This window comes from Poecilia reticulata, chromosome 2 (genome assembly GCF_904066995.2).
Source record: "Poecilia reticulata chromosome 2, P_reticulata-male-v2, whole genome shotgun sequence".
In the NCBI taxonomy this organism is placed as follows: domain Eukaryota; kingdom Metazoa; phylum Chordata; class Actinopteri; order Cyprinodontiformes; family Poeciliidae; genus Poecilia; species Poecilia reticulata.
In genome coordinates this window covers 2,695,116-2,708,916 of record NC_088831.1, presented here as the reverse complement: position 1 = coordinate 2,708,916, position 13,801 = coordinate 2,695,116, and the positions used below count along the sequence as shown (strand labels likewise).

General features: G+C 45.6%; 1 protein-coding gene across 3 annotated transcripts in view; it reads left to right on the top strand.

Annotated features, from left to right (window-relative positions):
* Window positions 1-13,801, top strand: part of spega (striated muscle enriched protein kinase a) — a 35,239-nt gene that overhangs the window by 734 nt on the left and 20,704 nt on the right. For 2 of the 3 annotated variants that reach the window (XM_081614783.1, XM_081614781.1), the window contains exons 2-9: window positions 881-1,308; window positions 2,100-2,243; window positions 2,445-2,627; window positions 4,062-4,225; window positions 12,079-12,167; window positions 12,282-12,457; window positions 12,557-12,740; window positions 13,650-13,723. In XM_081614783.1, the coding sequence (XP_081470909.1) occupies window positions 881-1,308; window positions 2,100-2,243; window positions 2,445-2,627; window positions 4,062-4,225; window positions 12,079-12,167; window positions 12,282-12,457; window positions 12,557-12,740; window positions 13,650-13,723 (1,442 nt within the window). The remainder of the gene's footprint in view (window positions 1-880; window positions 1,309-2,099; window positions 2,244-2,444; window positions 2,628-4,061; window positions 4,226-12,078; window positions 12,168-12,281; window positions 12,458-12,556; window positions 12,741-13,649; window positions 13,724-13,801) is intronic. The other variant, XM_081614784.1, reaches the window with a different exon arrangement.

The window sequence follows — 13,801 nt, the reverse complement described above, 5'->3', positions numbered from 1 at the left end:
GTTAGAGCAGATTTGATGTTTTAATTATTATGTTTGTCTAATTACAGTGTCCCTACCAAAAGTTTTCAGACCCTCTTATCAAACTGTTTACCCTGAGGGGTGACACTTTATTTGAAGGGGGGTGAATAAGACTGACATGACTCTGTCATAAACACCTGTCATGAACATGAATAAGCCTTCATGAATATTTATGACTGTTGTCATAAAGTGTTATTAAACTTTACCTTTAATAACATAAGGTTACCTAATTTTTAAAGTGCAATCAGTAATACTTTTATAACAAATTTATATCAGTAATAATTTCTTGGTTAATGTCAAGTTATCATAACAAAGACATTTTGAATAATGTCAACTTTGTATTAAAAGTGTCATAATTTACCGAATGACGCTTTATGACAACAGTCATAAATATTCATGAACATGTATCATAAACACCTGTTCATGACAGGTGTTTATGACAGTGTCATGTCAGTCTTATTCACCACCTTTCAAATAAAGTGTTACCTTTTGAGGTTATTTACTATGGTCGACAGACAAAGACTCTATATTGATTTTAGGTCTGGCCTTTGTATAGGCCTTTTCTACATATACTTTGATCTAAACCGTTCTATTGTAGCTCTGACTGCATATTTGTGGTCTGAAGAAGCTTCAACCAGGAAGACGTGAATCCCCACAGGATGTTACTGCCACCACCTTGTTTCATAACCTTGTTTCATAGTGGCAGCAATGTGTTCACGATTTGTGAAAGGTTAAAAGAATGGTACACTTTTGCCAGGCACTGAAGATGTTCTATTTCATAAAATATCTCAAGCTGTAGTCATGGGTATTGTTCTTCACAGTTGTAAGTGTTATGCAACCGTTTCTTTTTCCATCCGCCCAGTGAAACTCTTCAGAGCTCACCAGCAGAGGACAAACACACACTTCTTCCCACTTCCTTCAAGTCTTCATCCTCCTCCAGAAATCTGGGAACACATTCAAACACAGACACCAAAATGGAAAACAAATCACATTACGGATCCTCAAACCCAACTGGGAAGAGATCATCCCCTGTGCCATCGGTGGAACTGCCATCCCAACATCTGCCCAAATCCAACCGGCCTTCGCCAGCGCTCCCTCCTGTGGTTAGCCCCTTATTGAAGAAGAGGAGGGCTGAGGTGGGAAGGGGCCCCATCCCTACCATCCTGGTAGAGGACGAGCCCATGGAGGAGGAACGACCAACAGACGACAACAAAGCCAAACACCGAACCGGAAGAAGGGAAGGTCGAGTACGCAAAAACAAGCAAGGCCAGCCATTGTCTGCAGAGGAAGGTAGGTCTTAATGAGACAGTTTAGTGTTTATCCAAATCCAGAACGAAAGTGTTCAAAATAAAAAACCTAATTTGTATTGTCTCTCGAGTATTTCAGTACAGAAATGGTAATGTTGGCCACCTTTTCAACACCTTTATGAACCAAACATTACTGCAGAGGCCAGACTGCAGAGGCCAGATTTTTACTGCCAAACCAAAACTTTCTCACCCACTTCATCTCAAATCTGGGATGTTTGTAGTTTTAAATGCCAACCTTGTCACTGCTGGTTAGATTTAGTGGTGGCCCCAAAATGTTCCAACATCAAATAATGATGTAATTTGATTTTAAAGAGCACCAGTATGTCCCAAAGAAAGACTATAATCAAACCACTCCAGGTCAGCAAATCAGAGCCTGCATGAGGTGTGAAGTTACTGGTACAGTTTCTAAAGTAATCCTGTGCTACTGTAGGTCTGAAGACGTCAAAGTGTCAATAATTATAGAAATAGTGGAATTTTCTGATGGTTGTGGTTTGGTTCATTAACTTAAATGATAGAAAGGTGTGTTTGAAGTTTTTTTTTTTACCAAAATATCACCAATATCCCAAATAACGCATAAAACTAATTGGTGGAACTTAATGTTGATGAAAAAGGATGAATGTGCATCTTTTGGGACGGACATGATCAAAATAGTGGAATATGCAAAGTGGCTGGGTGTAATCTATTTTACTTAAAGGCCTCAAAACCCAAACTGGAACCAATAAAAAAAACATTGACTCATTTTGGGACCAAATCTTCCTCTTTGTCTTCTATGAGGCTCATCTGATGACTCCTACATGTCTGCTGATGAAGAACCAGGAGAGGGACCAAGGTTTGTTAAGCCTCTCCAGGACGCCACGGCAACAGCTGGTTCAGAGGTCAAACTGGACACCATCATCACTGGGAAGCCACCAATTACAGGTACCACACAGTCCACATGCTGGGCCCCAACCAACCCTCTGACTAACCAACTATACATCCACATGATTTTTTTCTGCAAACAGAACAGGAAGATCATGAATATTCATAAAAACAACAAAAGGAACTTCATTCATTGCACATCACAGCAGATTCTATCGCCCTGTTCATCACTTTTTGTCCCATCGCATTTTTTTCCCTCAGTGACATGGAGGAAGAACAACGTAGAGATGCGCAGCAATGCTTTTTATACGGTCCAGACAAAAGGCAAGACGCAGACTCTGCTAATAAAGGAGCTAAGGGCGCATGACGCCGGATCGTACTGTGTCACAGCTGCCAATACGGCGGGCACCTCCTCCTGCAGAGCTACCCTCTCCATCCATCCGGGTGAGGACATAATAAAACAAAAAAAAACAAGAAACAGAAAGAATGAGCACTCCTCCCACTCTAAACAACCTGCCTTTTAAAAAGAAAACTGACCTCGCCTCCTGCTCTGGATTTAAGGACACACCAAAGCTGTCCAGACGCTTTAAGGCAGCCTTGGCATTCAGAGTCATGAGTAAACAAAACAAATTCCTTTCAAGAAAGGATTTCTGCTGTAAATGTGCCCTCAGTGGACAATGTGTTCATGTTGTGAAGAGCTTGTACTGAGTGTTGATTGGGCTCATGAAAACGCACCGTTTTGTCAACAAATGGAAGCGTGTGTCTGAGCCAGCAGCTCCAGGCCTCGGCTGCCATATTAGGCCAGTGAAGCCTGGCTTACGGGGGTATTTTTAGCCGGGCCTCTTGTTCTCGTAGGTGATTGCCATCTACTTCATGTCCCTCTGTGAGATTGTCGCTGAGATCAGGGAAGGTTTTCGCCACCTCAGATTTCACACTGGAGGCCTTGGTGGTGATGGAGCAGACTGACTATTTGGGAGGTTGTGCATCACCTTAGCTTGATGTCATATTAATTTTTTTTGTCTCGTCAAAATCCAGACCTAAATTTAAAATCTTGAATTGCAGGATATCTAAAACGGTTTGGAAGTATTCTATTTTTATCCACTCTGCCCTTACTTCAGTGGGTTAGGTAACTTGGATGTGACAGAGCTGGGAAGTAAAGGACAGAACAGATGATGAATGTGCAAGGGAATTGTTACAGTTGTATAAGAGATGGCAGGTTTACATTAATACTTGTGGGATTTATTCCCCGGTGCACAGACGCCTCTCAGACATCTGAGTCTAGGTAGGTAGTTTTATTCTTTCCTTTGTATTATCAACAATTCAACAAAATACCCAACTACAGCATTTAGAGGGTATTTCACTTCTAGAACCATCTCCTTTCAGGTTTAGGTTTGAATTTGTTTCTCGTCTAGCCAGAGCCAGTAGATTGTCCTCTTTTAGTCTTACTTTGCAGCTGCCACAATCCTTTCTTCCTCTTCTTTTCTCAATGTGCACCAACTGAGGCCGAAACTGAAATGGAATGTGTTGATGTCTCCAGGGAATCATTTCTGACAGCACCAAACCCCAAATAGAAGGCGCTCGAAAACACATTTTTCTCCTGTGGAAACTGGGAATAAGGGAATGACTGGGTCAGGGATTGAGGGATTTATTCATTTTCTGTTCAGCTTGGCTCATTTCCTATGTGTGATGTTCATGTTCACATCTTTAAGTCTCTACACCTCAAGAATGACAGACTCGGCAGTTAAACAACATAACTGTCTGCTGTAGAATTAAAGCCAAAGTTATTCTTTAAATGTTATTATATTTTCCATGTAATAACATTTCCTATGTGTGATGTTCATTAATTGTCATAATATGACAATTATGTTTATTTATCAGAACCCGGTCATGTGCAGCTTGGGAAATCATCTTCAACTGTGATGGTCAGCAGTCCAGTCCAGTCAGATGAAGAATGTCTTAGTCCTCACGAGGAGGAGATGGAGGTTGGAGACTCACCCTCCTTGAATAAAGGCATCTCTTTCAGTCAACCTCCCTCATTTCAGGTAAGAATTTGTATAAAACTAAATCAACTCAAATATTTTCAGTATGTAGTTGGATGTAGAGGATGTTGGGGAAAAAAGGGGTCTCATGGCCAAGCAGCTGCAACCCAGACTTGCATCATCAACTCCAAGTATCAAATGCAGAGGTGTTGAGGACATCTCTGGACTCTAGAGTAATTGAGATGTGTTTCTGGAGTGATGAATCATATCTCTGTCTGGCTTTCCCAATTGATGAGTCTGGGTTTGGCAGAAATCAGAAGAACAGAGCTCTCCTGACTACATTGTGTCATGTGTTAAATTTGAGGAAGAGGGTGGTGGGTGTGAATTTTTTTAGGACTTAGCTCGGCAACTTAATTCTACTGAAAAGAACTTCTGGTGTGTTCACACTAGGAGTGTGTTTAGTCGTGTTTGTAATGTTCAGACCTGAGGACCCGAAATTTCAGTCAGACACAGAGTAAAAATCAATAAGGTCTTTATTGAGAACCGGGTATAGGGACGGGGAACCACGAGCCAGGAGCAGGAACCTCTGAGGACAGAGAATCAGGTTAGAGGGTTGTAGGTAGGAGGGGAAGGCCAAAAGTCTGTAAGGGAAAAGATCACTAACCTTCCTGGGGTTGTGGGGGATGAGGGATCCAGGTAGCACAGTGGAAAAGACAAGTGGCACAGGATTAGGGCAGACAGGACCAGACAAACGTATCTGAGGGTTGGGCGAAGAGCAGTGGTCAGGTCACGGAAAAAGGGTCCAGTACTAGCAGGCAATCTCAGGCAGACAATATCCAAGGGCGAGGCAGGAGGCAGAGGTCAAAAGGCAGAAACAGGGTCGAGACCAGAAAACAGAAGCCAGTGAAGAATCCGACGTGGGCAAGGCAAGGCAGGGAAATCCAAGGGTCAAAAATGTGTTCGTGATCGTGGTCAGGTCAGGAAGAACGCTGGATATCTACTCACTCGATGGCTTTCAAAAATCTGGCACCGTCTGCCTGCCTGAGAGCTGAATATAACTGCTGGAGAACAGGTGGAAGACATGAGCCTGATTGTGCTCCAGCGCAGCAGCATGCAGGTGAACCAGATGAGCTTGATGAGGAGTACAGAGGAGAGAAACATAGCAGGCAGACGGGCCAGAAACATGACAGTACCCCCCTCCTAAGGTCCGGCTCCCGACGGACCCTTAGGCTCATCAGGATGGAGGCGGTGAAAGTCCCTCAGGAGAGTCTTGTCGATGACGAAGCGACCAGGAATCCAGGACCGTTCCTCTGGTCCATATCCCTCCCAGTCAACCAGGTAATGGAGGCCACGTCCCCTTCTCCTGGACCGGAGGATGCGCCGCACGGTGTAGATGGGGTCCCCATCCAGGAACCGGGTGGGCGGGAGGGGTCTGGAAGCAGGCTCAAGGCGAGGTGAGGTGTAGGGTTTGACCCGCGACACATGGAATGTGGGATGAACCCTCATAGAACGGGGCAGCTGTAGGCGGACTGCTGCTGGGTTCACAACCTTGGAGATGGGGAAAGGACCAATGAAACGGGGTGCCAACTTACGACTCTCCACCCGTAGGGGGAGATCCTTGGATGACAACCAGACCTTCTGGCCAACACGGTAGGTGGGTGCCGGGACACGGTGCCGATTGGCAGATCTGGACTGCACCTCGGACATCTTGACCAGGGTCCTCCTGGCTCTCCTCCAGATCCGTTGGCACCGCATAGCTGCAGCGTGAGCGGAGGGGACCTTGGCCTCCCTCTCTTGAATAGAGAAGATAGGTGGCTGGAACCCATGGACAATGTAAAAGGGCGAGAGACCGGTGGAGCTAGACGGAAGGGAATTCAAGGCATGTTCCACCCAGGGTAAGTTGAGTGACCATCTGGTAGGGTCAGAGTCACAAAGGATACGAAGCCTGGTCTCAACCTCCTGGTTAGCCCTCTCGGTCTGTCCATCCGTTTGGGGATGGAAACCAGATGATAAACTGACAGATATGCCAAGCATGGCGCAGAACTCCTTCCAGAACCGAGAGACGAATTGGGGTCCTCTGTCCGAGACAATGTCAGTGGGGAGCCCATGGAGGCGGAAAACCTCCCGAGCCATAATCTCCCCCATCTCCTTAGCGGAGGGGAGTTTCTTGAGGGGAACCAGATGGACCATCTTAGAGAACCTGTCAACGATAGTTAACAGGACAATGAAACCGTCGGAACTGGGCAAACCTGTGACGAAGTCCATGGCGATGTGTGACCAAGGGCGTGATGGGATGGGAAGGGGCCGCAACAGCCCCGAGGGTGGGCGACGAGACGACTTGGCTTGGCAGCATTGATGACAGGCTGTAATGAACTCCTTGACGTCCTTGGTCATGGAGCCCCACCAGAATTGAGACCGGACAGTTTGCAAGGTCTTGCTGATGCCTGGATGACAGAATAGGCGGGACTTATGGCAGAAACCGAGTACCTTGGGGACCAGATGTTCTGGAACAAACAGCCTGTCGGAGGGGCACGAGGTTGGAACCAGAAGATCACGGGTGGCGTCCCTAACCTCCTCCTCCAGCCCGGTCACAGACAGCCTCACCGAGTCTGGGAGGATAAACTCCTCTGCACCCGTGGCCCCCAACTCAGAAGATTCGTGAATTCTTGACAAGGCATCCGGCTTAATGTTCTTGGTCCCAGGTCTGTAAGAGAGAGTAAAATTAAACCGTCCAAAAAACAGGGCCCACCTTGCTTGTCTGGGGTTGAGTCGTTTGGCCGCTCTCAGGTACTCCAGGTTCTTGTGGTCGGTCCATACTAAGAATGGTTCCTTGGCCCCCTCCAGCCAGTGTCTCCATTCCTCCAGTGCCAGCTTGACGGCCAAAAGTTCCCTGTCCCCTACATCATAATTGCGTTCAGCGCTGGCTAGGGACCTGGAAAAGAAGGCACAAGGATGAATACGGCCGTCAGCGGTTCTCTGACTTAGGACAGCTCCAACCCCAGTGCTGGAGGCGTCGACCTCCACAATAAATTGTCTCGCCGGGTCAGGAGACCGGAGAACCGGAGCAGAGGTGAACCGAGACTTGAGTCTGGAGAAAGCCTCCTCTGCCTGCTTGCTCCACACGAACTGGACCTTGGATGAGGTAATGGCATGAAGAGGAGATGCTACTTGGCTATAATTACGGATGAAACGACGGTAAAAGTTTGCAAATCCAAGAAATCTCTGTAGCTGTTTGCGGTCAGTGGGAGTGGGCCATTCGGAGACTGCTGAGATCTTAGAGGGATCCATGATCACCTTGTTGGGAGAAATTATATAGCCAAGAAAAGATGTGGTGGAGGTGTGAAACTCACATTTCTCTGCCTTTACAAAAAGATGATTCTGGAGAAGGCGAAGAAGAACCGACCGAACATGGTACTTGTGGGAATCCAGATCCTGAGAGTAGATAAGAATGTCATCGAGGTAAACAAATACAAAGTGCCCAACCATGTCCCTCAAGACGTCATTGACCAGAGCTTGGAAGACTGCTGGTGCATTGGATAGCCCAAAGGGCATGACCAGGTACTCGTAATGACCAGTGGGAGTGTTGAACGCGGTCTTCCACTCATCTCCCTCCCTGATGCGAACAAGATGGTATGCGTTGCGCAGGTCTAATTTAGTGAAAAACTTGGCCCCTTGGATCTGGTCAAAGGCAGAATTCATGAGGGGAAGGGGATACCGATTCTTAACGGTAATGCCATTAAGACCCCTGTAATCTATACAAGGCCTTAGAGAACCATCCTTCTTGCCAACAAAAAAAAAACCCGCACCAGCAGGAGAAGAGGACGGGCGAATGATACCCGCCTTGAGAGAATCCTGTACGTACCTCCTCATGGCTTGGTTCTCGGGAGCAGACAGTGAATACAAACGCCCCTTGGGGGGTGATGTACCTGGAAGGAGGTCAATGGCACAATCATAGGGCCTATGGGGGGGGAGGGCTGTTGCCCGGGACTTGTTGAACACCTCCTTCAGATCGTGGTAATCAGGTGGCACTTTGGATAAGTCCGGGTAAGTTTCTTCAATGGCATTGTCTGGAAGGGAAGGGGTACAGGCAGAGAGCAAACAGGTAGCAGAGCAAGACCTTGACCAGCCCAAAATTTCCTTGGCCTGCCAGTCAATGTGAGGGTTATGCTTGTTAAGCCATGAGGCCCCCAAAATGATGGGCAACTGTGGTGAGTGAATAATAACAAAAGTGATCTCCTCCTGATGATTACCACCAAGCGTCAGGCTGACCTTTTCTGTGATGAGGTTTGACCGGCTAATATGATGTCCATCCAAAGCTAGAACATTATGGACTGATGAAGTGTGGAGGAGCTTGATGTTGAGGCCCCTGGCATAAGATTCATCCATGAACTCTGTATCAGCTCCGGAGTCAATGAAGACTGATACCTGGTGGGGAATGGAGGAGACCACAAGGTTAGCAGAGAAAGAAAATGAGGAGATGGACAACATGTTATGGCTCAGTAGAACTCCCCTATCCTCTACTGAGCCTGCCCTTTTAATGGACACTTGGCCGCCATGTGACCCTTGCCTCCACAATAGAAACATAAATTCAACTGCCTCCTGCGATAACGTTCCTCCATGGAGATCCTTGTTCTCCCCAACTGCATCGGCTCAGGATCTGGTGACTCTACTGAGGGGAAGGAGAAACTTGTGGCTTTGGACCGAGAACCTGAGTGACCAAATGGGGTCGATGAAACCTCGTTGTGATGTCTCTCCCTTCTCCTTTCAGCGAGGCGAAGGTCTATCCTGGTTGCCAGATCCTCAAGGTCCTTGAGGGACTTAGGGTAATCTCGAGTGGCCAATTCATCCTTAATATTTTCATTCAGACCTTGCATGAACACATCCATTAATGCCTCTTGGTTCCAGCTACTGTCTGCAGATAACAGGTGAAAGTCAATGATGTAAGAGGCTACACTCTTACCCCCTGTTTCAAGGATAGTAGCCCCCTAGCTGCCTCCCTCTCAGGGAGGATGGGGTCGAAAACCCTGATCAGTTCCTTAGAGAATGTAGAATAGGTCAAACAGGAATCTGATTCATTCTGCCATTCTGCTGTCCCCCACTGTTTAGCCTTACCGGACAGAAGTGAGATAACAAATGCCACTTTGGAGCGTTCAGTAGGGAAAGAGGAGGGCTGCAACTCAAAGTGTATCTCACACTGAGTGAGGAAAGCACGGCACTGGTCAGAGTCTCCTTTAAATAGCTCGGGAGGGGTCAGACGAGGCTCCTTGACCACAGCGGGCTGAACTGCAGGGGCTGGTTGGGGAGGTGTCTGTGGTTGTGCCTGGTCAGGAGGAGAAGACATGTTACGAAGCGTGGAAATGATTTCATTCATACCGGTATTAAGGCGACTGATGGCACTCTCAACATTGCTGCGCCAATCTTGTGCCGACGAAGGGTCCATGTTTGGCCAGATTTTTCTGTAATGTTCAGACCTGAGGACCCGAAATTTCAGTCAGACACAGAGTAAAAATCAATAAGGTCTTTATTGAGAACCGGGTATAGGGACGGGGAACCACGAGCCAGGAGCAGGAACCTCTGAGGACAGAGAATCAGGTTAGAGGGTTGTAGGTAGGAGGGGAAGGCCAAAAGTCTGTAAGGGAAAAGATCACTAACCTTCCTGGGGTTGTGGGGGATGAGGGATCCAGGTAGCACAGTGGAAAAGACAAGTGGCACAGGATTAGGGCAGGCAGGACCAGACAAACGTATCTGAGGGTTGGGCGAAGAGCAGTGGTCAGGTCACGGAAAAAGGGTCCAGTACTAGCAGGCAATCTCAGGCAGACAATATCCAAGGGCGAGGCAGGAGGCAGAGGTCAAAAGGCAGAAACAGGGTCGAGACCAGAAAACAGAAGCCAGTGAAGAATCCGACGTGGGCAAGGCAAGGCAGGAAAATCCAAGGGTCAAAAATGTGTTCGTGATCGTGGTCAGGTCAGGAAGAACGCTGGATATCTACTCACTCGATGGCTTTCAAAAATCTGGCACCGTCTGCCTGCCTGAGAGCTGAATATAACTGCTGGAGAACAGGTGGAAGACATGAGCCTGATTGTGCTCCAGCGCAGCAGCATGCAGGTGAACCAGATGAGCTTGATGAGGAGTACAGAGGAGAGAAACATAGCAGGCAGACGGGCCAGAAACATGACAGTGTTTAATGGATTAAAAAGTCCTTTTTAGTCCTATTTAATCCAACTCCAGTTTATTTGCCTAAAAAGTCTGATTCATTCAAATAAAAAGTCAGATTCATTTCAGGAGGTGTGAATGCTCAATCCAACTCTGATCTCGGTTCAGAAGTAAACTTTAATGTGGTTTGAATGCATGAGTGGAGACCTCTCAAAAAGCAGGAAGTGAAGTATAGCACAGGGCATTCTGCGTAAATTCAACCAAAAATAAACACAAGTGTCTAGTGTTAGAGTGAGAAATGACTTATGGTCTCTTACCAAAAACAAAGAGAAATCCTACAGCTCTCTAAAATCGGGTTTTCATTTCATGGAGAAGGAAGTTGCGCTCGGTGTCGTTTTCAAAGGTTTTCGTGTCATTTTTGTCACTACTTCTTGGTGCAGCGCCACCACAGGTGGTGAGGAGAATCATCCGTTCTCCATGCCGAGTCCTTATGTATGAGACTTAATAAGTCAGTAAGTTGAATTCATGAATTCCATTTATTAATACCAAAATGCAGCTGGTCCATTATGACCTGCTACCTCTAAGAGCTAACAAGCAAATGTATTTGTCTCTCTGAGCTACTCCCCAAAGAGGACGTTACCTAGTATGTCATCTTTTACCTCAGTTCTCATTTGCATTTCCTAACATGTGATTTCATTTCGGTTTAGCTTAGCAACTAGCTAGTTGCTAGTTTTAGCTAAAAGAAATAGAAGGAAAACAGAATTATTTTTTCTCAATAGTTGGAACAGGTTGGTCAAGTGGTTTGGTTCATCTGACACGGTGCATATAACCATCCATCATTATCTATGCCGGCTTATCCTCGCTTCTCCCTAGTGCAGTGGTTCTTAACCTGGGTTCGATTGAACCCCAGGGGTTCGGTGAGTCGGTCTCAGGGGTTCGGCGGAGCCTCTGCAGCGGAGGTAAAGACACACTTGTGTAAAGTCGTGATGACGCCCCGCTTTGCCATCACTTGCTGCAGAGGATCACGTTACATTGCTTAGCCAATCAGTGCTGCGGAGGAGCCCTGATTGAAGGAGTTCTACTGTCAGCATGGATTTGAACTTGTGTCTTTAATTACTTCAGCAAAGCTCACAGTTTTTACCAAATTCTCTAGCTTTCAGTGCACTTCTAAATCTGCTCCTTTGTCGCATCTTTTCGGGCCTGCTACTGCCTCTAGTGCCTTGGGGGTGGTAACACAACTAATATAATTACATTACTAAATCAGAATACCGCAAAGTCTTTATTATTAATTTTTCATTCTCTTAAGAATGTAGAGCTAATTAAATGATCTAAACAAGACCTTAAAGTGGTTCCTGTTTCTCTTGATGGCCAAACTGTTGAAACTGTGGCAAATTTTAAGTACCTTGGGTCGTTCCTGGACAGTCAGCTCAACTTTGCTGAAAACACTGACTATATTTTGAAGACCTGTTCTCAGAGACTCTACTTTTTGAGAAGACTTAGTGATCTTGGGGTCACCCAACTAGACTCGAGTTGGGTCACCCCTATGTCTTGAATTTGGGGGGGAAAAAAATCATATTTTATTTATCGCTACAGAAGGGTTCAGTGAATGCGCATATGAAACTGGTGGGTTCGGTACCTCAAAAAAGGTTAAGAACCACTGCCCTAGAGTTACCAACTGCATTCTTTTGTATTTGTGTCCTTCAATTCTTGGATGGAGTGGTTCTGAGCAGCGGTTCAGTTAACCATGGTTTGATCATTTGAAGGTGTCCCCTTGTGACCAGGCAGTGATCGAGGGTCAAGAGGTTGTTATAGAAGCAAAAATCCGAGGGCATCCCAAACCGATGGTGTTATGGTAAGACTTTTGCTTGATTTCTTCTGTCCAAACAAGGTCACCATCATGTCATATACACACTCTTTAAAACACTGCGACATAAATGATTGTGAGAGCTGCTTTATGTTGACCAAGGCTGAAGGACAGAACGGTGGTGAAGGCAGGGGGCCGCTTTGCTGTGCGAGAAATGGCGGACGGCACCTGTGAAATGAGAATCAACGCTGCTCACAGGTCAGACACAGGACTGTATGTTTGTGAGCTCCACAGTGAGTGTGGAACCAAGCAGGTGGAGTGCAGAGTAGAGGTCAAAGGTGAGTAATAAAAGTACTTTTTGATTAGGATTAGGTTGTGTGGATATTTTCCTCCTACTGATACATCTTTTTTCTTTTTCTTTTTTTTTGACCGAGCAGCAGCTGCTCAGATAGAGCTCAGAATCACCAGAGCAGCTGAAGATGTAACAGTCAAGGCAGGGGAATCGGCCATCTTTGAATGCCACATCACTGGGCCACCAGATGTGGAGGTTGACTGGCTGTCTAATGGAAAGCTGATCCAGCCAGCGCTGCTCAACTGCAAGATGCATTTTGATGGAAAGAGGTGAGTTTGAATTTGGTGGAGACTTTTGTATGTTTGTTAAACACTAGAAATAAAGTAGCTTATGACAGACTGCTGTTTCTATGCTCTGATGAACTGTATAACCTGACTGATACTCTTAAACCTGCTCATGTATGTCTAATATCTTTTAAAGCTCAATCTTATTTGGTTAATTTAGGACACTTTCAAACTGTGCTGATCAGGAAATGGTTTTAAATGTTGGTGCATAGCCTTCCACTAAAAATAGATTGAAATGAACCTTGGAAAGTAAAATGATCAAAACTCACATTATAGTCTTGTGTTGTTTTAATTGCTCTGATAGTGTTGGACCGGCAGTGAGAATTGGGTCATAAATGTATTCCTAAATTAAACATTTTAAAATAAAAATCCTTATAAAGTTACAACTATTGGAAATTGAAATAATTCCTGGATCAACAGAGCTATACGCTGTTATTAGTCTCATTAGAGAACTAGAAACAGCTTTTTCTTTAGGTCAAGGTCAGGAAAAGGTTTTTAAGATGTGGATTGATAAAAACCAAAACTGAGGTGTTTCTTAAGAAGAAAAGTTATTTTTGATTATTTAGGGAGTTAATCACAACAACCCAATCTAAACACAGATAAGGTCCTGCTGTTATTTCTAATGCTGCTTCTAATGATGATGATTATGTGACTGGAACCAGAATGGTGCCATTACATTGATGATGAATACATTTGCATACAAAGTCCTCATAAGGTTATCACTATGGAGGATTAAATACATCCATGGGTCAACAAACTTGTAGCCTTTGCAAAGCACAGCTAACTCTGTAGCCATGCTAACCGGGGGGGGAAAGACCAAGCTGGTGTTCTCCCTGCTTTTGTCTCTGCCTTTTGAATTTTGTAATTGGTCCAACCCCCCCGGGGCATTTTTAGGTGCCGCCTAATGCTGCATTCAGTGCATGAGGATGACAGTGGGACATACACCTGCAAACTGAGCACTGCCAAAGGTAAATCCCAATTGCTGATGAGGAGAAAGGAACTCAAAGAAATACTTTTAGAAAAAACACATTTACCAAAACAACATT